The sequence below is a fragment of the Zootoca vivipara genome, chromosome 3, assembly GCF_965207765.1.
Source record: "Zootoca vivipara chromosome 3, rZooViv2.hap1.1, whole genome shotgun sequence".
Taxonomy (NCBI): Eukaryota; Metazoa; Chordata; class Lepidosauria; order Squamata; family Lacertidae; genus Zootoca; species Zootoca vivipara.
Window position 1 is genome coordinate 19,540,880 of NC_142586.1, and position 26,574 is coordinate 19,567,453.

General features: G+C 39.2%; 1 protein-coding gene across 5 annotated transcripts in view; it reads right to left on the reverse strand.

Annotated features, from left to right (window-relative positions):
* Positions 1–26,574, reverse strand: part of ATAD2B (ATPase family AAA domain containing 2B) — a 58,534-nt gene that overhangs the window by 3,410 nt on the left and 28,550 nt on the right. For 3 of the 5 annotated variants that reach the window (XM_035109984.3, XM_060272440.2, XM_060272442.2), the window contains exons 15-27: positions 26,336–26,426; positions 18,850–19,161; positions 18,460–18,592; positions 17,812–17,998; positions 14,464–14,649; positions 13,586–13,721; positions 11,533–11,729; positions 8,205–8,364; positions 6,443–6,565; positions 4,758–4,895; positions 1,527–2,219; positions 1,131–1,237; positions 857–985 (exon numbers count right to left, since the gene is read on the reverse strand). In XM_035109984.3, coding sequence (XP_034965875.3) covers positions 857–985; positions 1,131–1,237; positions 1,527–2,219; positions 4,758–4,895; positions 6,443–6,565; positions 8,205–8,364; positions 11,533–11,729; positions 13,586–13,721; positions 14,464–14,649; positions 17,812–17,998; positions 18,460–18,592; positions 18,850–19,161; positions 26,336–26,426 — 2,592 coding nt within the window. The remainder of the gene's footprint in view (positions 1–856; positions 986–1,130; positions 1,238–1,526; positions 2,220–4,757; positions 4,896–6,442; positions 6,566–8,204; positions 8,365–11,532; positions 11,730–13,585; positions 13,722–14,463; positions 14,650–17,811; positions 17,999–18,459; positions 18,593–18,849; positions 19,162–26,335; positions 26,427–26,574) is intronic. The other 2 variants (XM_035109985.3, XM_060272441.2) reach the window with 1 other exon arrangement.

A 26,574-nucleotide genomic window follows, 5' to 3' on the forward strand; every position in this document is an offset into this window, starting at 1 on the left:
CGACGACGACTGTGGATTAATATGGCACTGAGGTTTGTTGGAAACCTTAAGAGAAATATGTCACAAAGAGCTGGAAAAGTATTAAATTGGGAGATCAGAAGAAGAGGCATATTGGACTCCTGGAGTGACTAAAGTAGAAGGCAGGATGCCTGGGAGGGCAATTTGGGAAAATACCACCTTGCATAAATTATTTACAGTCAGAATTATTCTGGAGTGCGCATGTCAAATATTTTGAATAAATGTTTTGTATATAATTGGCAGATAGAGAAGCAGAAGAATCTTTTTTATCTTTATTTTCTATTTTCTTTTTATGTTTAGTTTTTTTTTAATCTGCCTTTTATTGCCTTTGTATTCATAATTCTCTATAAGAATTACCTATATGCAGGTTTTAATGTTTAATATTGCAGCAAATGAGAGGGAATTAGCTATACCTGCCATTTCTGTGGGCATGTGAAGAACATGGTTTGTTTGCACCCTGTCCTAACCTGTTTTTTCATACTCTGCCAGTTAAAAATCTGCATTAGCTGGCATATTAGGAAACTTCCAAACTGGTGTGTCTTCCTGCCGAGCTGTCTTTGTCTTTGCTAGTGGAGTGGCATCTATGTTACTTCCTGAGGCCCCTCAGCAGATTTCCAGCTGAGTTTAGGATTGCTCCCTGAGTAATGGAACCCAGGGCTTGACAAAAAACTTCTGCCCAGGGGAATTTGGTCAAGAAGCCAAATGCCTGTGACCTCCCCAAAGTGGTTCAAATCACTAACACATGAAACTAAAGAGGACTTTTGGTCCTCTGAAGCAACACTGACTAAAGCAGCGTGTTACAAAAAATAATAATCATTAAAATGTTGTGCAAACGTACCTCTACAAGCTGTGACTTGTCATAATCTTTACGATGCCGATAGATGCATTGATTAAGGAGGGAGTATAGTCTCTCAAGCTGGTCAACAGTCAGGTTATCGCTTTTTTTAACCAACACATCAAGTAAATTCTATAAAGAGATATTGGCATAAATCCAGGGTGAAGTTTATAAGGAAAGTATGAATCAGATTTCCTTCAAACACTTAAGGAAGTGTTACGATAAAAAAATAAGAAATGCTATTAAGATTTAAGATTACCTATCCAGCCACCCTTACCATTAATCTGTCGTGGTCAACAATGACAGGAGGTATGGGCTCCAATTGCTCCTCCTCTGGAACCTGTGCCAAAGCAACTTTGCGAGGTTTTTTATTTTTCAATGAACCTGAAATTTTAAAAAGCAAATATCAAAAATCAGGACACATAAGATAACAATTAACAGCAGCGTTAAATTCCAAGTGGTCCATTAATTATTATTATTTTCAAAGTCTTAAGTGGCTCCAAGAACACAGGATGGGAATCATCTTTATCCAACAAATAGCGAGCCGATGTTGCTTTAAATCACTACAGACAAGCTTTCTGCCAAAATAGGAAGCATCTGTTTCAATGAAAGTAGTATAGATTTATTTGACTATAGGATCAGAACAGGGATACATGTTGGATACACTGCATACCTTCTTTATCTGACGATTCGGCTTCTTTAGTCTCAGTATCTATGCCTTGCGATTTCTTCTCATTATTGCTGCATTGTGGCACCTCGGTGCCAGACTGTTTTAAATGTTCCTCGTCGGGACCGTCACTCGAAGCTTCGGGTTTTTCCTTTGGGGGATCAATGGTTGCATTTTGCTTGGGAATGGACATGTCAGGCATGGCAGGAGACAAAATGACATTCAGTGATTCACATTCGTCATACTGACATACTGGGACAGCAGCTACTTCAGAGGCCTGGCCATTTAAATGGTCCCCCTTGAACAAGGGCTCCTCCTCCTTGGATTCCTTTTCCACAGTCAGAGTAATCTTCTTACTTACTAACAGGGACTCATTTGAGCTCTCTTCTGTGGATGGAATACTATTTTCTTTCCCGACTGGCCCGTTGTTAAGTGTCTGTTCTCCATGTATATCCATGATATCACAAGACGACTCATCATTTGTCATAGAGAGATCGCCTGTTTCCTCTCCGTTCTCTTCAATGCAGTCTGTACTTCCCTCAAGCTCCCCGTTCTCCAGCATCTTGCTGTCCTCCCCTTGGTTTTCATCATCTGCAAACTTGGCATCATCTTCGTCTTTCTTCAAATTATTCACTTTTCTCTTCTTAATAATGCCTTTGCCCCACTGTGAACGTCGTCTTGATTTCCTCCTTAATCGAACTGAATCATGAAGTGATAAAAGTTTCCATTAGAGATGCAAAGATTTGCTTAGTAAGCCACGGGCAAGGGATCAATAAAATCAAGTCTACTTATTTTAATATTTTACCTTGCTTGGCCCAAAGGTAATCCAAGGCAGCTAATTATGATATAAAACAACATAAAAAAGCAACAACAACAAAATCCTTCCAGTAGCACCTTAGAGACCAACTAAGTTTGTCATTGGTATGAGCTTTCGTGTGCATGCACACTTCTTCAGATACACAGATTAGTAATACTTTCTTAAAACACACACACACACACACACACACACACACACACACCCTAATACAGGTAGCCATCGCTAAGTCTTAAAACTCCTGTTTATGCTTATAACATTTAGTATATTTGAGTTTACAAAAATTTAAAAAATTAAATTTTAAAAAGTTTCTGACTTCATCCATTTCATAAAACAACAAAGTGTATTATGGGCCCATAAAAAGACCAACAAATTTATTGTGACATAAATGGGAAATGTTGACAAGGATTTCTAGTGTTTATGGAGCAACATTTCAGTACCTTGCCCTTCCAAATCTGTCTGGATTATCTAAATACTATGCAATTAAACAGTTGCCAAGTCTCAGTATTCTGAGAGAGGCTGTTTATAGGGGGCATTATTCCAAGTAATGTTTTGTAGACCCTTGTTCTCTCATACTGGCTATTAACTGCTCCCAAGAGAGAGTTCTCCCTAAGGAGAAAATTGGGAGCATGTATTATTTCTTGCAACACAATTCTGCGGGCCTTAACATAAATAGTACAATTTTTTGGTCACTGTGCTTCAACAATTTAATACAACAATACATGTTCAAGTAGTAGTTCAACAACTATTTTTCCCAGAGACATCTACTGAATACAGCAATCAAGTAACCCATTTAAAAATGCAAAACAATGTGCTTCTGACACCATCTACTGGCAACAGCAAGGAATAATCCCATGTTTTAAAAAGTTCATTTTCAACATGTTCTATTCTCAAAACATGTGCAGGCAATGCTGCATTTGCTGTGTAAAAACACCTCCGTGTGTGTCACATGCGACCACAGTCTTTGATTCATTTTACACTGGTTTGCAAGGCAAACTGGCAACAGACGCAAACATCCATGCACCCTCATCCCTCTTTTTACAGGGCTATATTCTGGCGCAACATGGTTATATGTTCAGTCTTTGGTCTAGCTTAAGTATGGCTTTTATACCAAGGGAATCCACTGAAAAAAAATTTAATGTGAGAGAGCTTTTGTTCTCTCCAGAAGCTCCCATTTTCGGCTCTAGACCTTTGTTTTGTTTTTATTTTAAGGAATTTACACCCATTTTCACAGTTATGTCCCATTATCATGTATTGTAAAATAATATGTTCAGTATTTTACCCCTGCCATGACCCATTGTGTGTGTGTGTGTGTGTGTGTGTGTGTGTTACAAAAACAAAACAAATATTACAATATACAAAATTTAAAACACAGATTAAAATATCAGAGATCAGAGAATTTAGGTCCCCTAAAATACATCCGTTTTAACTTGATGTCTGAAACATAGCAGGGACTTTGCCTGCCTGATTTCTAATGGGAGCTCCGTTAGAAATGCAAGCTCAATTGGTAGAGCATAAGACTCTTAATCATTGGGTCATGGGTTCAAGGCCCATGTTGGGCAAAAGATTCCTGCATTGCAGGGCGTTGGGCTAGATGATCCTCATGGCCCCTTCCAATGACACAGTTCTATGAACTGGACCCACTACACTGTATGGACAACTCCTACTGAATCAAAGCCCCATTCAGGATTTGGGGAGAGATGATGATGATGATGATATTAGAGAACAGGTGTCATGGGAGGTTGTGGGGGAAATCGTCAAAAGTTGCCTCCCATCCTATTCCATTAGAGCAGTGATGGCCAAACTTGGCCCTCCAGCTGTTTGGGGACTACAATTCCCATAATCCCTGACCACTGGTCCTGTTAGCTAGGGATGATGGGAGTTGTAGTTCAAAAACAGCTGGAGGGCCAAGTTTGGCCCTTCTCTTCCATTAGAGGATGCCTTTGTTAGCTCAAAAGCCTTCCCATAAGTGCAAGGATATCAACTGGATTCCACCCACACTAACTGCCAGACCAGGACAGCATGCTTCTTTTAAAAATATTTTTCATACTATTAATAATAATAATAATAATAATAATAATAATGAAGTAATCAGATTAAACATTAAAAGCCTCCCTAAACAGGGCTGCCTTCAGATGTCTTCTAAAAATCTGGTAGCTGTTTTTCTCTTTGACATCTAATTCTAATATCTGAAATTGTTCAGTGAAAAACTATTTCAATTGAACATTCTTCCAATCCACTCTCATAAGTAATTTCAGTAAACTGACACCTAACTCAACAGATGAGTACTATTCTGGCTATCTATAAAAACTAGCTGAAGTAGTAATAGCAATTAGGAGAATGCTTCATTTAAAAAAAAACATAATAGGAGATGTGTGCCAGATATATACTCATCTTGTTTAGAGCTATGCTGAAATACTCACATGCACATTTATTTGCAGAGTTGTGCCAAACTGACATTGCACTTTTTTGCCTGTTCTGGAATGCCTCCTCAATTCTCGTTTCTGTTTTCTGTGCAGTGGAACCATTAGGATTTATTTGGTCTGCCGTTACTGATAAGCCTGTGTACACAAGATAAGCATACCTATTTTAATAATCCCAGCAGTATTAACTCCCTGAGTTATTAAAAGCAGCCTGGAATAAAGTATCACATTAAAAACTTTCAGTGATTAAATTAATTTCAGCAGGTACTCCCAAACATCTACATCAAGAATATTTGCTTTCCCCCCAACAACAGAATGTATGAGACCTGCAGTATGAAACCTGACAGTTCAAACTTCTGTTTCAAAGAAAATACTACTTAGCATTTACATAGGCCTTCCCAATTGGTGGCCTGCAGACCCCAGGGGGTCCACATAGCCCAACCAGGGGGTCAGTGGCACCATTCACATAATAAAAACTAACATAAAAGGTAAAGGAACCCCTGATCATTAGGTCCAGTCGTGACCGACTCTGGGGTTGCGGCGCTCATCTCGCCTTATTGGCTGAGGGAACCGGCGTACAGCTTCCAGGTCATGTGGCCAGCGTGACCAAGCCGGTTGGTTTCAAACAACCTGACTTCAAAATTTCTGAACTCCTGGCAGCACAGCAGGTGGGTTCATGTGAATCTGAGGCTTGCTGCTGCTCATTCCTATGGACCAGCCTGAAGTCCAAACACAACCATTACAGTGGTACCTCGGTTTAAGTACACAATTGGTTCCGGAAGTCTGTACTTAACCTGAAGCGCACTTAACCTGAAGTGAACTTTCCCATTGAAAGTAATGGAAAGTGGATTAATCCGTTCCAGGCGGGTCGGCGGAGTACTTAAACTGAAAGTACTCAAACCGAAGCGTACTTAAACCGAGGTATGACTGTATATGTTGCAAGCCTTACAATCACCCTGTAGGATAGGTCAGCATTATTAACCATGTCATGCAGATAGGGGGCTGTGGCAGAGGGAAGAAATAGATTGCCTCTAGGTCCATCAAGTGATTCTATGGTAAAGATTAGATTCAAACACTTTGCTCTGAATAAATGTGGATAAGTTTGCATTGCTAACTACCGGTACTTAACTCTACAAGGTTCCTAACATACCATATTTTTCCATCTATAAGACACCCCCATGTATTTTGGAGGGACTGATTTTAAAAAATGGGGGGAGATGTATCCGTGTATAAGATGCCCCCAAATTTTTGACATTATTTTTTAGGGGGGAAACCTAGTCTTATACACTGAAAAATACGGTACTCAACTTTGATTTTAAAAATTGGTCCAAAATTGTTTTAGTTTCCGTATTTACTTATTCCTTTGAATTCTAATTTCTGTAGCACAAGACAGTACACAAGACATTTTACAACACTTCTATCATTATTTTTCTTAACAACTGTCTGAGGAAGATTAATACAAAAATGTGAGCAAGTAAAAGTGGGTTAATAAAAAGTTTCTTGAACTGGCACCAAAACTTACAAACTGGACTTAAGGAATCTAATTCTAAATAATGTGAGCCTTGAAATGCAACATTTCATCAGATTTTTTTCCTGGTGACAATTGGTTTCTTAGAGGTTGTCTTGCCATTTGTGTATTGTATATAATATATAGTCAATGCATTTTAAAAGAATTGTAAGAATACCTCTCTTTTTTCTTGCTTCCTTTACTTCTTCACACATTTTATTGAACTCTGGATCAAGCTCAGCAGCAATGATAGCATGTGCAGTGTCCTTCAGAGTACAGGCTCGGTGCCTGATGATTTTATCTGGAAAATCAACATAATTTTCATTTTCAACAATGAAAACATCTAATTTATTTCTTTATTTATCGTCTTTGTGTAACAGGGCCGCTCAAGACAATGACAGAAATAAAAAAGAAAACCGTTTTTAAAACAGCCCAGAGTTAAATTAAGAGCCATAAGATAAATAATATCCATATAAGAAATCAAATGTGGAACAAATATGTTTTGATCAGCCTTCTAAGGCTTAACATTAGTGCTGCTTAGCAGGCATATGGATATGTATCATGCTTGCACAACTTGCCATCGAAGAACTGTTTTCTGTAAAATTGGAAGAGCAAAATACATGGTACCTTCAGACTGGTGGGTCATAAGCTGTGCAGGTCTGATTTATAAAGACTTCAAGTGTCTATGTATGTATGTATGTATGTATGTATGTATGTATGTATGTATGTATGTATGGGTTCTATCAGCTTTGTCTTCAAAGCTTCTTGTTTTCAAAAATGCATACTTCCAGCTTCCAGTTTGGCTAATAAACCCTTTACTTTAAATACCTGGGTTTAAATATTATGTCTACATTCCCTACACATTTAGGTTCCCAACAAAATCAATCAGATGTGGCTTTTAAATAAATACATATTGGGATCCAAATACTTCTTTAGGCATGCCAAAGAAGTTAGGTGAGCTCATTGATTATTATTTTTACATTTTTCTTTGAACAGTAACTCCTCCATAACAGAAAGTGCTTGTGAAAGCACCAACAGTTTTAATAGCAAAAACAGATGAGTGCCTTAAGACCTCCCTATACCTACCTCCTTAGAAATAGGATTACAACAGCAGCTGTGTTTTAAAACCTTTACAAACTAAATTTGATATTGGCTTAACTTTGGTCTGATAAGTGATTTTTATCCTACACCTAATTGCCATACTAGCAGTACAGTGCAATGGTAGCGCTATAACAAAATCACACAGGATAGAAAGCTGTTTTAGTGAAGGTAGCCAGGAAAGTTAAAAGACTTTCGCTTGGTGACAGCAATGAGAACCCAAGAGGTAATTTGGATTGTTTTCTCTATTTCCTCACAGTCAGTCAGTCGGTAAGTACTGTATTTTTCGCTCTAAAGATGCACCTAGTTTTTAGAGGAGGAAAGGGGGAAAGCCCCATTTTTTGAGGATCAGCTCAAAGTTGTGCAGCTTCTTTTGCAAAGGGGAAAAGCCCCCTTTTTGAGGATCAGCTCAAAGTTTGCAAAGTTACTTTGCAAAGGGGAAAAAATCCAGTTTTAATGGGGTTCAACTCACAGTTCTGCGGCTTCTTTAGGAAAGGAAAGGGAACAGTTTCTACAGTTTCCAGACAGATAATCTAATCAGCCAGTCACATGTCACTGGGGAACATTCAACAATGGAGGCCTCGGCAAGGGGGCGGAGCCGGAAAGGGAGCCAGCGATTGACCACACATTCACTCCATAAGACGCACAGACATTTCCCCTTACTTTCTGGAGGAAAAAAGTGTGTCTTATGGAGAGAGAAATACGGTAACTAATATTGAGTAATGTTAGCTTTTAACCAATTTGTATTTATAAGACACAGCTTATAGTTGAACTGCAACTGAATACACAATTAAATGTGATGTTATGCTTAAGATTTTTTTTATTTTTAAAAAAATCCTTACCCCCAGGATCTTTGTCAGGATTATATTCCAATGCATTGCTGCATATGAGATCTATGTCTATTAGGAAATCCTTTGCAGTTAAATAATTGTGCTTATCAATTTTACTTATTACTGTAGACAGGTCCATCGGCTCTCTGATAACTTCAAGATAATCTGAAACCTATAATCAAACCGTGACACAAAGTGACACAAAAGTGACACAGAGATTTATGCTAACTTTAACATATTCAGCACTATCATTTTGTTTTCGAACACAGTAATTCTAAACATTTGAAACCATGATAAGAACTAATGTTAGAACAACATTTGTTCACCCCAAGATTCATCACTCTGATTTTTAACCTGGCAAGGAAAACTCCTATCAAAACTCTCTTGTTCTGTATATGTAAGTAATTTTCATTTTTAAATATTCTGTAGAGAGAAAAAAGTGCAAGACCTTCCAAACACAATGAAGAAGGCCTTATTCACACATATGCTTCCAAGACATACACAACTGCTAGAAAGTTCCTGCAGTCATAAGAACATTGCTGGATGCCAATGGCCTGTCTTGTCCAACATCCTGTTCTCAAAGCGGCCAACCAGACGCCTGTGGGAAACCGACAAGCAGGACCCAGGCACAAGAGCACCTTTCCCCTCTTGCCATTTTCAGCAACTGGTATTCAGAAACATGACTGCCTCCATCATCATGGCCAGTGGCCCCAGACAGCTGCATCCTCCCAGAATTTGTCTAATCCTCTTTTACAGCCATCCAAATTGTTGACCATTGCTGCCTCCTGTGGAAGTGAGTTCTACAGTTCAACTAGGCATGCGTGAAGATGTACTTTATCTGTCCTGAATCTTGCACCGCTCAGCTTAAATGGATGTTCATGAGTTCTAGTGTTACGAGAGAGGGACAAAAACTTTTATCCATTCACTCTCTTCACGCAGGGTGCGACCTTTTGTCATAGGGGAGTTACCCTCAACCCATGAAAAGAAGAGCCCAATATAGATTTTACCTTTGATGGGCATTTAACATTTGAGGAAGAGGGGAGATGAAACAGATTCAAAGCCCGAAATTGCTTGGAGGTCCAATTGCCTAAAGATAGCTTTGGCATCTGAGGCCCTTCTACATGTGCCCCTATTAAATAGGGCACAGTATGTAATCCTCACTTGAGAGGAGGCCTTTACAGCAGCTGAACCCCAATCAAGGAATAAAATAATTTTTAAAAAATGCTGTAGTACTTTGGCATACCTCTGGAGCTCCATGCAGTCAAAGGAATGAACTCCCACCACTGGGGAGAAGGGCTGAGGTTTGTCCCTGCACTTGCACTGAGGTCTGGACAAAGTTCTGAAGCATCAATACTGTTCCATTACTTCTGAATGCGCATATCAAAGCCTGTGCAATGTGGGAAACAAGACCCTGCCTGCCTCTCACTTTAGGCTAGGGCAGGCGCTAGCACCCCGGAATAAAAACTACAAACATGCTGCAGAGTGCATTTGTGAATCTCTGAATTGCCTTTAAAATGTTCCTGGTGAATTCTACTGGTCCTTTCCTCCCTATCTGATAGTCCTCCTCTGAGCAGCAGTTTTTTTGTCTTTTCTTGGACCAGCTTCATCCCCGTCTTTTCCCGTGAATCAACTATTTTCTATTTTTTACATTTTCAAAGAAATCAGTAAACTCTTGTCAGTTTACGTTGTTAGACAGGAGTGACTTGCAAGAGCCCTCATGTAATGTTAAAAACGTATTGTAGAAAACACCTCTTAAGTACAAGAAAGAAATTTGTTACATATACAGAATAAAAAAAAAATCTAATGGCTAAAGTGATGACCGGTTTTTTATTTGAGCTAGGACTCAACACAGGAATCTATTTTGAACCTTGGAACATTTCAGGTAGTATTCGAAAACAGCATATGCACAGAAAGGGAGATATTCAACTGTGGTGTTTCTCCCCCCCCCCCTTTGCACAAACAGGACTTGACCCTTTCTTTCCTCTCCCCTGTAGTCTCCTGCATGCATTCAGAATCTGTTGTGGAGAGTTGGGAAACCCTCCAGAACAAAAGATGGGGCCAAGGAGCTTTGATTTTGAAAAGAGGGAGCGTAAGTTCTATCATCATGCCTGCTGGCACAACATTAGATCTCACCCAATAAATCATACTCACTGCTCTTAGTCTAGATTGGGGGCTGTGTTTTCATATTAAATAGCATAGCTGCCACTGTAGACTGAGCTCTGATGCTACTCAGAAATCCAGTTACAAATTTGCAAAATGGAGCCAGTAATTTACTCTTCCACAGCGCTTTTTTGACTAGGGATGGGCTACCATTCTTTTTAACGGCCACATTCCCTAGGTAATTTTTCATGGTATCATGACAACTGTGGATGGGGCCACTCCCATGTATTGGTCCCCTCCTTTTCTCTTTCCAGGCTCTCTTCTTTCCACCCAGTGGGGGAGGAAATTGCAGAATGCACAAAAAGCAGGCATTTCCTTCCAAACAGATTGCCATCACCAGAGGTCTGAATTGATCGCACACAGACCATCTGAGAGAGCACACCTTTGATAGAGCTATTCCTTGAACTATCAAGCCCCCAATTGCTAGCATAATGCAAATTACATTTTTACCAGCACAACACAAATGGCTATTTCTTAAGTTATTTGTGCAAAATTGAGCTTTGAAGTTGACCGAAAATCGGACAGATTGTCACAAATTTGCTTGTAAACATGAACTAAAAGTGATTTTCTAGTAAACAATATAGTTAATGCAGCTTTGCCATTGATTGCTTTATTTTATACAGAACATTAAACTATTTTTTTACTCTAAAGGCAAAGCTCAGAAAATTTAGCAGTGACTCAAACTTAAGTCGCCAAATTCAGTCTTATTTTTTTAAAAAAACTATATTTGTAGTTGACTACAAGTTGTCAGATCAAATGGTGTCATTACAGATTTATAATTTTTCAATTTTCACTTTGGCCAGAAACAGGCAAGGGGAGAGAGATGATAGTTTAATTTGTGAAATATTCTGGCAGAGGCATTACAATTCAATAAATTTCTTTCAACATCCCCATTGGTTAAGAAGTGTTACTCCAGATAAAACAGTTTGCATCTGCTTCCTGTGAACAAATAATTTTTTGCTACAGAATGGAAGCAGCTCGAACAATACAGTATTCTATAGGTTAGCATTCTTGCCGAAATAAGTTAGCAGTGGCTTCAAATGTTAAAATTAAGCCACAATTGCTGTAAATATGCAAAACAGGTTAGATCAGGGATATCTGCAATATTAACTAATATATGTATGCTTAATCAATCACTAATAAGGTCAACTTCATTGTTTGCACGTTACTGAAACAAGACCTCTTCAATATCCACCGGTTTGCTGAAGATGTTAAAGCGCTTGTCTGTGGCCAATCTCTTGGTAACATCCCTGAGAAACAATCGCAGTTCTCTCAGTGTGTTTTCTTCCTGGTCCTCCATTCGCTGCTTTTCTGCCTCTGACAGCTGGCGAGTAGAAAATGGTAGTGCAAGAGGAAGCACCTCCATATCAGAAAGAGCTTTAAAAATAATAATAATCAAAAAGTCAGGCAAAATAGGCTTTTCAGATTACATCCTTGGAAAATTTCATACAACACAGTGAATTCCTTACTTTTTACCCTTATCAGACTTGATAACACCAAGAACTCTGCGCTCCTTATCTCAGCTCCACACACCAAACTTAAATAACCATATTGTGGAGACTTTACAATTACTGTGAACGACAGCCTGCTCCGCACCAGACACCTTTCCTTCAATAAGAGGAGTTGACAAGAGACAGGGTGGCAGGAACCTCAAGAACCTGCATGGCCTTCTATCACAGCTATCAGAAAGTTAGAGCCAAAGAGATATTTTTGGCTCCTTCAGTCTCTAGGAAACCACAACTAATGCCTGCCAAGTTGTAAGTCATCTCCACCGAAAGATGGGTTTCCTTTCAGTGCCAAAGAAAATGTGCCAAATCCCAAACCCCAATTAATCTGAAACCACTACAAAACCTGCCTGTCTTTCCCCCCTTAAGATTTACATACAGGCAAGCTTCTAGGAGGTTCCATAAGCAGGCTGTGAGGGTAGGAGTAAAAAAGTTTCTGGTGCAGGGACATCCAAAACACACTGTACAGTACTATACAGCAGAATCTAGTGATTAGGTGCTGTTTCGGGCAGCTCTCTAAATTTCTGCTCAGTTCATGCTTCCTTCTTTTTCTCAAAGCTGCTATCTGTTTCAAAGTCTTTACTGCTTTGAATATGGCTATCCCACAACTCTCGACAATTTTACCATCTGTTTAGATATGGAGACTGTTGTAAAAATATATAAATGGGTGCTCGTTGGCAAACTGAGATGCTATTCTGGCAGCCTATTCAGCCCGTTTATTGCCTTTAATTCTAACATGTTTGGGAAGCCAACCAGCCTCCAGAATGTATGTTGGGGTAATAGCTGAGAGAAAAAATGGAGCTGAGGGAGTGAGGAGGAACTGGCCTGCTCAAGCACTTTTGTCTTTTTTCCCCAAACTAAAAAAAGGCACCCTTCTTTATCTCCCCCCCCCTTTTCTTGTAGAGGAGATGCTCTTAGCTTCCTGTTAATTGTAGTTGCTCTTCCCGCACCTTTTCCAGCTCTGCAATACCATTTTGGAGCTGGGGTGATCAGAACTGCGTAGCATACAAATATTGGAAAAAGCTACGGTATGCGACCATTCAGCCATGGGGTTTGTTTTTGGTTTAGTGTTACAAATACGCTACTCTATGCTAATACAGGGGTATTACAACACCAGAATTTTTACTATGTCTTCTGTAATAATTCCTACTGTGGCATTCCTTTTTCACAGCTGCCACATGCTTTCCATAGCTATCCAACACAACTCCCAACAGTTCCTGGTGTCAATGCGAGATTCATACCCTATTAGTTTGCATGGGAAGTTAAGATTTTGCTTTATTTTCTCAAATGTGCATCCCTTGACATTTATTTACATTGGACTTCATATGCCAGTTTGTTGCCCATTTCATTCAATTTGTTACTCTATTTTCAGAGCTCTTCACAATCTTGGATTTTCACCAACCTGAATACTTGGTGTCATATGCAAACTTTCATAGCTGCCAAGTTTTCCCTTTTCTCGCGAGGAAGCCTATTCAGCATAAGGGAAAATCCCTTTAAAAAAGGGATAACTTGGCAGCTATGGCAAACTTTGCCACTTCGCTGCCCATCCTTAATTCCATATCATTCAATGAACATGTACCACCATGGTGTGTGGATGCAGATATTAATCCTATGCACCATCACCACCAGTGACTGCTATTTCTAATCTTATTTCAAAATGAACACAAGCAGCGCTGCTTTCAGGTGGAAAATTACATACGCTCTGGACTTTACAGAGAATTAACTTACCAATTTGTTTCCTTCTTGGAGGAGACATAGATGCTTGATTGAGGATAAGCTCTTGGAAAAATTTGCGTCTGTCTTCTTCACTAGGTCTCTGAATATAAAAAACCTCTTCATATTGGATTTTAAAGATGCATTTCACCTACATAAAATCAATGAGAATTAGGCAGCTGAAAATCTCATTGAGCTACTTATTCAAACAGCACAAGCAAATTTTACACCACCCCCTCCCACTACGCAGAATAGCCAAAATGACCCTCATAATTTTACTGCCTGAAAATGGGGTAGCAAAATTGCACATGCCAATTTGGTTTGGTCCTAGCAGAAGCTAGTCATTGGTTACATCCTTAGCAGGGAAGAAAAGCACACACTAGGATCAAAAACAGCATTCTTTCAATAGAATTTTTGTTAACCTAGTCTGCTGGTCTGACCTTATTTGGTCTGACAATCACAGAGGTGGGGCCAAATAAGGCAGTGTCAGGGCAAGAAAAGAACATCGGACAGAGGTTCCAAATTAGAATGGGAAACATTTGCTTTCTTGTTTTAGGGTATTTTTATAATGTGTCGTCGTCAGCGGTACCACCACCTAGACAAAATTAATTTTGCAATGTGAGCTTCCAAAGTTTGAGTTTAGTTAGTAAGCAACACTATCCCAATCTAACGATACATACAACCAAGTTTCTTACTAACACGCAGTTCCCCATTCTTGCCACAGTACAAGTGGTTTGTTAAACACCCTCAGGAATAAAAAGATGCTTCAGCATTTGGGGTAGAAGTTTCCCTCCAAGTGGACATTCCTACATGCACATTTCAAGTCCCTCTCTGATTCAGGTTCACTCTTCCCTACAATGATTCCACTTCTCAAGAAATTATGCCATGCTCACCTCTTCAGGCAATTCACTATACATGGTTTCAGAGGTAGAGAGTAGAAATATAGGTGAGAATGATGGTATGTCTTGCAGCAAAGTTAGAAAAGTAGCTCTCACAGTTTCACTGACAGCTTCCCACCAATCGCCAATATGAGGCATGTAAACAATACTCGGTAGTGTTCTTCTTGCTTCACGAAAGATCTAATTTAAGAGGATAACAACATTAAAATGATATTGAGAAAATGATTTTTTAAAAATTATTTGTATTTTATGCACACATAAACATTTCAGAATGTGATGTTTTCAACTATATCTTTCTTAAAGGTTAGATTTAAATAGCTATTTTCCATAGGCTCCAAATTATCTTGCTCTCATCTTAGTACAACTACAGAACATTGTTTTAATCATCTATCTTCACAAAAATCACCGACTTGCAGAAGAACATTAAACAGCACTTTTTTTTCATTGCTTCCCCCGATTATTATTTTTAATGGTATAATATTCTCAAACACTGCTTTCTCTCAATTTTGAAATCAATTGTAACTGAACTGAAATTAATGGTCGCTCTGCATCTTGCCAATAACTTCAGACATAGCATGGCGACACGTTTCAAAATCATCTCCATAACATATCATTCTGTGTTTTTCTATATATTGAATTGTGATTATAGATGACAGTTAACAATGAAGTCTTGGGACGTAACAATTGCCAATTCCCTCCCCTATAATGTTAAATATTCCGTGTACAACCATGGCTTTGGCTCAGAGAATGCTATGACAGAGCTTACATGTGCAGCCTAAAAATAAAGTACATTTAGAGAAGCTGAAGGTTTTCTGAAGTGTTTTTATAGAAGATATTGTTGGCTTCTGCAAAACTGAGATTTAATCCAACCTCAACAGGTAAGTCAAAAGAGAACCCAGCAGTCTGGGAATAGGGAACTGACAGCCCTCCGCACTCAACCCACATAATTCCTCCCTCCCAGGTTATAGGACTGAAAATACCTCTTGTTGGTGCCAAAGCTAAAATGCTTTTTACAAGTCTGTAAAAAGAAGGGTGGGTGGTTGAACCAAGAAGAAAGGTAGCCCTGAAGCTTAAAAAGTTTCTCACCCTGCAAGTGACGTAGGGACCTCACCATTCAAGATACAGTGGTACCTCGACTTACGAATGACTCGACCTACAAATGTTTCGAGTTACGAACAGAGTTCTGTCCGCCATTTTGGATGCAGTTTGGATAGGATTTTTTTGACTTACGAATTTTTAGATAGGGTTTTTTCGACTTACGATTTTTTTTTTTCCCCCACTGGCTTTGACTTACAAATTTTCCGACTTGCGAAAGTCCGTTCGGAACGGATTAAATTCGTAAGTCTAGGTACCACTGTACAGTGAGAGGGAGAAGTATTTGATCCCCTGCTAAATTTGCCTGTTTGCCCTCTGACGAAAAAATGACCGGTCCATAATTTTAATGGTAGGTTTATTGTAGTTGTGAGAGACAGTATAACAACAGGAAAAACCCCAGAAACCCAGAAGACAAAAGTCAGAGATTGATGTGCATTATAATGAGTGAAGTATTTGATCCCCTATCAACCAGCCAGATGTCAGGCTACTTGGTATCTTCACTGTATGTAGCAAGCTGAGATTAGAAGCACCTGCTGTAAGGGAGAGGTCTTACCTGTAATCCCAGCTCATTACAGTACCTGTACAAAAGACACCTGTCAACAGAAGCAATCAATCCAGCAGATTCCAAAGTAGCCACCAGGACCAGGACCAAAGAGCTGTCCAAGGATGTCAGGGACAAGATTGTAGACCTGCACAAGGCTGGACTGGGCTACAAGACTATTGCCAAGCAGCTTGGTGAGAAGGTGACAACAGTTGGTGCAATAATTCGCAAATGGAAGAAACACAAAATAACTGCCAACCTCCCTCGGTCTGGGGCTCCATGCAAGATCTCATCTTGTGGAGTTGCAATAATCAGGAGAACAGTGATGAAGCAGCCCAGAACTACACGGGGGGAACTTGTCAATGATCTCAGGGCAGCTGGGACCATAGTCACCATGAAAACAGTTGGTAACACACTACGCCATGAAGGACTGAGATCTTGCAGAGCCTGCAAGGTCCCCTTGCTCAAGACAGCACATGTACAGGCTCGTCTGCAGTTTGCCAATGCACATCTGAATGACCCAGAGGAGAAGTGGGTGGAAGTGTTGTGGTCAGATGAGACCAAAATCAAGCTCTTTGGCATCAACTCAACTCGCCGTTGTTTGGAGGAGGAGGAATGCTGCCTATGACCCCAAGAACACCATCCCCACCATTAAACATGGAGGGGGACATATTATGCTTTGGGGGTGTTTTTCTGCTAAGGAGACAGGACACCTTCACTGCATCGAAGGTACGATGGACAGGACCATGTATCGTCAAATCTTGGGTGAGCACCTCCTTTCCTCAGCCAGGGCATTGAAAATGGGTCAAGGATGGGTATTCCAGCATGACAATGACCCAAAACACATGGCCAGAGCAACAAAGGAGTGGCTCAGGAAGAAGCACATTAAGGTCCTGGAGTGGCCTAGCCAGTCTCCAGACCTTAATCCCATCAAAAATTTGTGGAGGGAGCTGAAGGTAAGAGTAGCTACATATCAGCCCCGAAATCTTACTGACTTTGAGAGGATCTGCAAAGAGGAGTGGGACAAAATACCTCCTGAGATGTGTGCAAACCTGGTGGCCACTGCAAAGGGATCAAAAACCTATTTCACTCATTATAATGCACATCAATCTCTGACTTTTGTCTTCTGGTTTTCTGGGTGTTTTCCTGTTGTTATTCTGTCTCTCACAGCTACAATAAACCTACCATTAAAATTATGGACTGGCCATTTCTTCATCAGAGGGAAAATGGGCAAATTTAGCAGGGGATCAAATACTTTCCCCCCTCACTGTAAATTGACAGCAATCTTAAACATTTTTAACAAATTCCACCAAGCTCAGTCTCTTTCTGACAGTAGGTGACTGGAAATGCTTTGTCCCTAATCAGAGAAGAAGAATGCATAGCTCTGGCAGTGGCGCTTCTTGCTTCAGCAGAAGTGTATTGTGGCACCTTAAGATTTCATTGCCGCTTAATTCTGTGGACTTGGGAAGAAGAGAAGATGGGGTACAGGATTCCCTTTTAGTTGTCTGACACAGCTTTAACTGAGGCTTCTGCTGCACACAGAAACCCCTATCTGTGTCTCTAGGAACACATAAATTTCCCATCCACATGGTATGTTTGCAAAGAGGGATTCTGTATTGACATTTATTTCACTGAAAGCTGATGGGAAACTTTCTGTGTGTGACATGTTGCGCAAAAGGTCAAAAGGGATATAAAGGCAGACTAACCTGCGCGCATGATTCTTCAGGTGTTTTGGCACTGACTGAATAAAGTGCTGGCAGATCTAATCTGTGTACAGCAATTTTTTCGAGCGAGTGCAAAAGTGCTGGAGCAAGGTGCGAAGTCTGACCTGAATCCCTCTCTCCAGAAAGCAGTAATCTTGGCCTGTAAGAGGTGGGCTGATGGTAAGCTGACCTAAAACAAAAGTTAACATTTTAATTTTTTTTAGACCTGATCTGTTTTTACCATATATTTTTATATTTGCTATACATTGAGAACTGTTAAGCGCTTCCTAGTGGGCAAGTTGAATGAATTATAGCAGCAGCACACCTGCAATTAGCATGCCCAACTTTCTAGCAGGGAGTTAAGTCAGCTTAGCAGAGGGGGTTTATCAGGTGCAGGGAAAATGGTGGTGGCCAGGGGGGGAAGCGGGATGGCAAGGCGGAGCAGGCTGGCAAGAGAAGCAAGCATAAACAAAGCATCTTTATTGCTTGATTCTATAACTCTCTCTAGAAGAAAGGTTTAGGGTAAGAATACACCAGAGCAAACCAAAGACTATACCAGAGTAGTACCACAAATCACAAACTTATGCAGGCACTACAAGCAGCTATTTCTGTGTAAGTCTTGATGATAAAGTTATCAGAACATCTACTCACATTGTAAAATGAAGGTAAGGTTTGTGTACAGCAGCTGATAAATGTTTCTTTGGTGATCCCGACTGGCAACTTGTCTCAAATATTGATGAAGCATGCTCATCTTCACTATCGTCCAAAATTAGACTAGTTGCATCTGTTCAATGAAAATTAAAGGCTGATTACTACGTTAGCCGACACCTCCCGCAAACATCATGAAACGGGTGCTTAAAATACATTTTGGCCAAGTTAAAAGGAAGTTGTAATTAAAAGGGAGGAAATGAAACCTTTCACAAGAATACACTTAATATAATGCCCCATAGCCTTCATCAAAACATTACTTTAAAACTGTTCTTGTTTTGTCTTGTTTTCTAATCTGATACAAGACTGACTGGAATGAAAAGATGGAAATACCTTCTTTTTTGTCAGCCTGGCTGAACTCGGCATGAGGAAACACTTTATGTAAAATTGCCAGAATGTCATTGAAGGTTCTTTCCAAAAGTGGCCTTATAATGGGAGAGAGTGCTTGCCCTGATGACAAGACGGCACGTTGAGAGGCAGGCACAGTATTCTGCATTGCATGGTGAAAATCTTGTGCGCTGAGAACTATTGAAGAAACGTCTAGCTGCAGTTTCTGGCTACTGACGTAGATCTGAGGATAGCGCCGTCGCAGGGCAATCAAGGCAGCCTCAGTGCAAAGTGCTTTTATGTCGGCTCCACAATACCCTAGGGCACAGGAAAGAAGAAAGAAAACATACAAAGGTTCCATAAAGCAGCACCAATGTTTTGCATATGTCAAGCACCCGCCTGAAGCCGAAAGCAGCCAGCAGCATTCTGTCAGATTCATTCACAGTGCATTTAGTAATATGTGCAGCTTTAATATAAATCAAACCACCTGCTGGCAACTGAAGAAGCAAATGTTAAAACTCTCTCTTAAGAATAACCAAGGCTCTGGAAAAAAATTAATTGCAAAAGAACCTATGAGACAAAGGCAAGTGTAAATACATTATTGTTTGACATTACCAGAGCGGTGTATGGACCTCAGGCATGCAGGAACACTATGTAAGCACATAATCCAATCTCAGGAGGATTGGAACTGAGAAATAAAGCCTTCACTGAGGTAGAAAAAGTCAAGTCCTCATGAGAAGAGAGGAAGCACTTGCTGCATCTGCTGAAGGCTCACTTGAAACAATGGTGAGCCTGGCTTTCAGGGAAGAAACCTTCCATGCCTTGCGGAATTCCTGCTCTCTCCTTCCATGGAAATAAACTGACCATCATGATTAAGGAGACTGGGAAACAATTTCTGTGCTGGTATCCAGGTTTTCCAGATCATTCTTTGAACAGCCAAAACTACTGTGATCCTGCCCTATACACAGTTGTGCTATTCAGGGAATTTCTACAATATTCAATACAGAATGCTCTCTATATGAGTGGTCACTGCGTATTTGCTGAACTTAGCTCCTAATGAAATCAGTGTAACTTTACTTAGTCAGTATTAATGTCAGTGGCATGTAAGTGCCACTAACATACTCTAGATCTGACTCCATAAGTTTTGTTCTTGAAAAATGTTGGCTGCCTGTGAAAACATTTAGCTGATGTGTCTAAAGTTATACAGTAAATTGTTAGGGAAATTTGGTGCAGCTGAAGAAGGGACATGGGTGATTCAGTTGGTGCAACCCTCCCTCTCTCCCTTCCCCAAGAAAATTGGCCACCCTGCTCTACAGCAGTCAGAAAGTGTATTCAAAATTATCAGACACATAAGCATGAATTCTAAAGTACCAAGAAAAATTATTTTGTCTGAAACATAGTTAACGGGGGGGGGGGCTCATTCCTATGGCAAGTAATCCCTGTCCTGTTAAGCATTTACAACTGCATACCAGGAGGTTCCTGTCCTCATATTTACAGTCTCCATGCCTCCACCATGATACTGGTGTTGCATCTAATAAGCACTTCTAAAATGCATTGCTGTGTTAGAAGACAGCTAACCATCAGTAAGAGTTTTTAACAGCATCTCAGTTGCGTGAAATGTAGCTCGATAGCAATGCAGTATGACAACCCCCACCCCAGCACCCTGATTTTTTTTCCATTCCCAGGCACTCACCAAAACAATTTATTGAGTACCTAGTGGAATACACTTAATGCTAATCTCATGATTTACCATAACAAGGATAAGTGAGCCTCAAGGTTGTAAACTCTCGTCCTGCCCTCCCCTGCGCAGCCACAAGACTGGAAGCTTCTGCTTTTGATTAGCTGCAGTTTAGACTTGCATACAAATCCCTAAACTGCAGCAAATTATAAGTTTGTTGAAACAGGTTAGCTTCAAAAGATGCAGCAGAAGCTAGCTTGCCAAGTCCTCCTCAAAGTCATGCAAGAAGGGGGAAAGGTCCCCTGAATGCTAAGTCATGGTTTATTGTTGGGTGGCAAGGCAGTCCAGTGTCTCAATGGATTGTCTGTGTATTCTGTAACACACATAAGCCCTAATTCATACCACCTTTAATACCCAAACGTCATGTTAAGAGGTAAGTTTCCACATGCACTAATGCATGTACCTACAAGGCATTTAGACATTATGGCAGCCAAATGTAAGTGGCAGAGGTGGGTGTGACCCAGTCATAATGCCCTGCCACGTATTTTGTACATTTCGGGGGGGGGGGGAATAGTGCCAAAGATGTTTGAAATTGGTTGGCTTAAAACAAACCTGTTTGATATTCCACCTTACCGCAATGCGGTAAGTTGCATTTATCCTCTGCTGTAAAAATACAACGTATAGGGAAAAATGTTTTAGATGGGTTCAATATACACTAATACGTAATTCTTACAGCATATTTCATGATGCCCTTTTAAGACAATGATTTTTACTTGCAAAAAGAATGCCAGGTGTGGCCAAATTCTGCAAGCTAGTCCTTTGGCAATTAAGCTACTTACTACTTAGAAGGAACATCACTGGACTAAATCAACTTAGGTCCAGTGCACAAACTTAAGTTAGGAGCTTTAATTTGTTTATTTTCTATATTCAAACACTGACAGTTCCCTCTAGTTCCCTAAGGAAAATATATCGGCTTATCTTGAAAAAGATTGCAGTTAATTATCCCACCATGACTGTTTGTATCTGCATCACCCTAGATGTATTGTGATCTAGAGCGTACAGAAACGGATCCCTATGCAATTTGCTTCAAACATATTAAGACCAAAAAAAATTATTCAGCTCAGCTTACTGGAGTACAAGGTCACCACTGCTAGTAGGAGACTTCAGCTAATTAATAATATTCTTAAAAGGTGTTCATAAAGTGACAGGGAATAGTTTCAATTAAAAAAAAACACCCCTGTGTGCTAGTTTGAGGTCTTAATTTGAATTATGTCTAACAATTCTTAGATAGGCACCTTAAGCTTTTCTGGGATATTGGGCTTGGTGTACCCATTACATACAAGGTCCAATCAACAGCTTTCTAAATAATCATATAGGCTACAATAGAGAAAGTTGGATCTCATTACTCTTATGAGTTATTGAGAATAATCTCACATTGGAAGACAAACAAATTTTACATATTTTAAACCAGAAGAGTAGTCATATATGGTTATGGGAGAGAGATCTGGTAAGATAAGGAAGTAAAATAGTGAGAGAAGTTGGACAAAACAGGTTAAGAATAGGGAGATCATTTTAGATCTCTAGTGACCAATTATTTCAGTGGGGAAGTGCAAGGTTCAAAGGCTGGTTCTTCAAAATATTTCAGCTGGAAGTTGAAAGTATGTGAGAGTATTCATTGGGATATATATATCTCACATCAATTGGAAATATAGGTACTCTAGGACACTGGTCTTCAGGAAGCACTCGTGGGCTGCAGCCTGATGCAAAGTATGTCACAACAGGAGTACTACCACCTTGCAAATATAAGGTAAGATTAAGAAATTGGTCCCCAAAGGCATGTTTGTGTTGAAATGGATTCTGGGTCTGAAAAAGTTGAAGATAGCTGCCCTAAAAGAATCATTACATGGAGCCTAAATGGCACCCTGATCATGTGTAGAAATTTATTGACAAAAAGCTTATCATGCAATGTGAAAATTTTCAAAGATGACTGGGGGGGGGGACAGAAGGCAAATAGAAATATAAAAGACATCTTCACAGAGAACGGTATGTAATGCAAAAATAAATGTTTTAAAACATTAAAAGTAGAATCAATTTTGCACAGAGCATAAAGACAACAGTGCAAAAGGGCCACTGGAACACCCAAACCTTGTGCCAATTAATTCTATTTCAAGCGATTTGGCTATGACCAAATTGCTAAGTGGCCCAGTTCAGATATTTTAAACCTCCAAACCATAGCTTGGTGAACTGAACAGCAAACATGCTCCGGATAGTACATTCTACACTATGACAATTTCCTCATTCACTTCCTGATTTCTTCCAAGAAGATTTCTGCTAAGAAATCCAAAAACAAGCAAACCTCTAAACCATGGTTTGAAACAATAGTTTGGTGGATTATGAAAACATGGTTTTCAGGCAATTGTGGTTAGCACATATGATATAATTAGCCCAATTCAGGTATCACAGCAAGGGTATGGTGGAGTGGGGGGGATTATCATACAAAAGCACCAGATGAAAAAGCTAATAATAGGAGCACTTGCAAGATCATGGCATGTTTCAAGTCATCCAACTCATCCAGCTTTGGAGGATGAACTGAAAATTACTTCACTTTGGTGCACTGAACAGCACTGAATGCTTTCACTCTGAAAAAGTTGCCTAAAGTGGAACAGAATAGAAGCTGAGACACCTTGACTCAATAAAGAATCTTAAAAATTTTAAAGGAGGAACAGAGAATGAGAGCCAAGCTATATGAGAAGAATAAAGGCAGTCTAGGCAGTTATATTTATGGAGTGGTTAGTATATCTTTGGTGGCAAGTACACATAAGAACACAAAAGGAATTCCAGGGTGAGAAAGCACCATTTCAAAACTAATTCACATCTTCAAGTGGGAAGTAAGACCAGTATGGAAAGTTACAAACACCCCAAATAAATAAAATCCAAATATTAGAATTCCATAATGATCAGCTTTGTGTGCTACTTAATTCCATTTTCATTCACGACCTACTGGAGGGAAGGAGGGCAGCATTGATGAAATTGAGAGCTAGCATAAGATTCAAGCATAGATCATAGCAGTTTCTAGGACCTATTGTGTGCCACACCACACTAAAATATAGAGAAGCATAATGGCATTATACAGGATGAAGCAGATGTTCTCAGAAACTAGAATAACTGAAGTAAACTGAAGCTATGCGTTAAAAAGAATTGACAACACTGTTATCAAGTGGAAGGCAAGGGGGGAGATTTTAATTCACACATGAACATGCACTAAAAAAACAAGGCTATCGAGGCTAAGATATTTACGTCTAGTTTTGCTACCAAATTATGAAAGATCAATTACAACATAAGCTATTGCACACTGGAGCAACCAGACTGATTATCAATTATTTTTATCTATTTTAAGTGCAGAAGTGTTTATTGATTGCTTAGTTAGAAAAAAGGCACAGATGATATTCACATGCAGTGAATATGCCTGAATGATACCACGAACAAATTAGAGGAACATTTCAGTTGAAGATACCTGTACTATGAAAACTAATGTCTATAAATTAATTATTAAATAAAATTTGGAGGTAACTTGAGTGATTTCTATTTGAAGTGTAAAATTCTGTAATAATTTCTTGAGAACCATTGGGCAAGTAATAAATCCTGTTTTCAAAAGAGCTGGGTACAGAAATTGAAACATAATTTATAAGTTTATTCTAAAGGCTTGTTTGTGACCAAACCCATGCAAGGACAGGTTTTCCTCGTGCCAAACTGATTAAAAACCCACGGTGTTATTGTAGCTTTCATTTAAATGTATGGCTTGATTCACTTGCATGAGCCATTTTAAAGCTATGCCCTCTGAAAAACCTGTTTTGACAGTGGCTTAGCAGGGCTAGGATTATGTTGGGTTAATTTGCTGAAAGACACTGCTGGGTCCATGGCTTGATAATGTATTTTGATCCCTTCCAGTCTGATCCCTATCTCAACTATTTTTATTGGTACTTGATTACTTCTGCTTTATTTTGACAGAACTGGCTTTTTAAATGATTTCACACAAATTTGCGTTTATTTTTCTTGAAACTGGATTACTTTTCTTAAAAGTCCCACATAAAAATTCTGAGGTGCAAGTTAAAAACAAAAACCCAATCAAACTCCGCTTATAACCAAAGTATGTTAGCCTCAAGAAACCAGCCCTGATGACTATAGGACCTGTAATTCAAAATCTTAAAACAAATCTAAGCATTAAGATGTCTAAGCATAATGCTAGTGATTGCTCCCAATCCATGACTGTTTTCAGATAATTCAGTCATCATTTTCTTCTTTATGCTATCAAAGTTGGGAGAGTTCTGACTTTAAGATAACCCACAAGGGGTGAACAGCAAAGTGTTTAGCAGCTGCATCAAATTAAGGGCTAAGCAAACGTGTTTAAATGGTCCCAATGAATTTTCAAAATGCTGAATAAATAGGCTAAACATTCCAAGCCCATTTGACAAAAAATGAGACAACCTCTTTGCGAATGATAGGAACTAGATTTCTTGTCTAATTTGATCTGTCACCACAGCTTACAAGTTTCACATCTAACAATTGCACTGCAACTGCAGGATTTAAAATATAAATCTAATTTCAGAGGAAAAAGCAGAGCACAAGCTCTGGGATATTTTTCCCGTTTAATTAAACAGATTTTCCCTTCAAATCCAATTGGTTACACCACTGTAAAGGGAACGTTTTCTTATAAGATATCCAAGTCATGTCGTTGAAATATTAATAATTTTTCAAATAGAAATATGGTCACAAAATGAAGGGACCAAAATTCTATTTTGCTATCATCTACCTTCTACTAAATGGTTTTTGCAGAATCTCTAGAAGAATCTATGTGAAATGGGGTTTGGCACATGCTTTCTTACAGGCAAAGCTTAATTTGTCATTTGCTGGATATTTTGTTTTCTTCTCACCAGAAGATGTTGGGGTCTTTGCAGATCAAAAGTGGAGGAATGCTGCTTCGAAGGTAGATGTTCCTGTGGATGAAGAGGATAATTCGGATGTACAGTAGCTGACTGAATGGATGGTGTTCAATTTAAAATTTTACTGTTTTGATGTAGCAGACCCAATGACCTGATGTTGTGGTTTTCCTAAAAATTGTTGACTAGCAGCATAAGATTGACAGAAGATGAAAAATTGTTTGGAAGAGGCTATGGTTATTTGTTTAGGGTTGATTTATTATGTTAACACATCTCACTTTTTCTAACCTACTGATTTTATAGTATAGTTGCTAGTATGGTAAGGCTTATTTTTTTTTTTGAACAGCCAATCTACTACTCAGTATTTCATGTCTGGTGCTCCATAGTATGTTTCAGATATCCACAGTGTCCAACTTTAGAGAAAGAAATACCTATTCTGTAACTAGCATACTCTTAAAAGTCTTGAGGATTCTTAGCTCAGTTGCCTTACAGAACTCTTTAGCATCCACACATGTAGGGAACCATTTTTATTTTTTTATTTTTTGTAATATAAAAAGAGCTGCCATTGTCCTCTGGAAGACCAGTATCCCATAAGCTGGGTAGCTTTGCATATTCAGTCCTATAAAGGGATAATCAATCATGCCAAAGTTTTCGACATATAAATTGTCTTATAAAGGATCTGTGGTGGTAACAGGAAACATTAGTTAAGATAGTATATGAGCAATAAATTAGTATATATTTCAATTTTCTATTATGTTTTAATAGGACATACGTACATAATTTTATAAGCACACATTAAGGACTCTTACAAAGTAAAGAAAAAACCTTTCGAGAGCAAAAACATCTAAAGTGAAAGCATTAATATGATACCACTCACCGACACATTTTTCCGCTAATTCTTCTAAAAAATCATCTGACAATTTTGGGTTCCAGTCCCTGGTATGTATTTGGAATATGTGCTTTCTTGCCTTAGAAAGAAAGAATAAATTCAGTATTAAGAGCTGCATCACAATATATCAAACCTATCACTTGCATGAACAAGTTAATCAACTAACTTAAATATGCACCCCCCTCTTATTATTATTTATTAACACACTTTTATATCACCTTTTGACT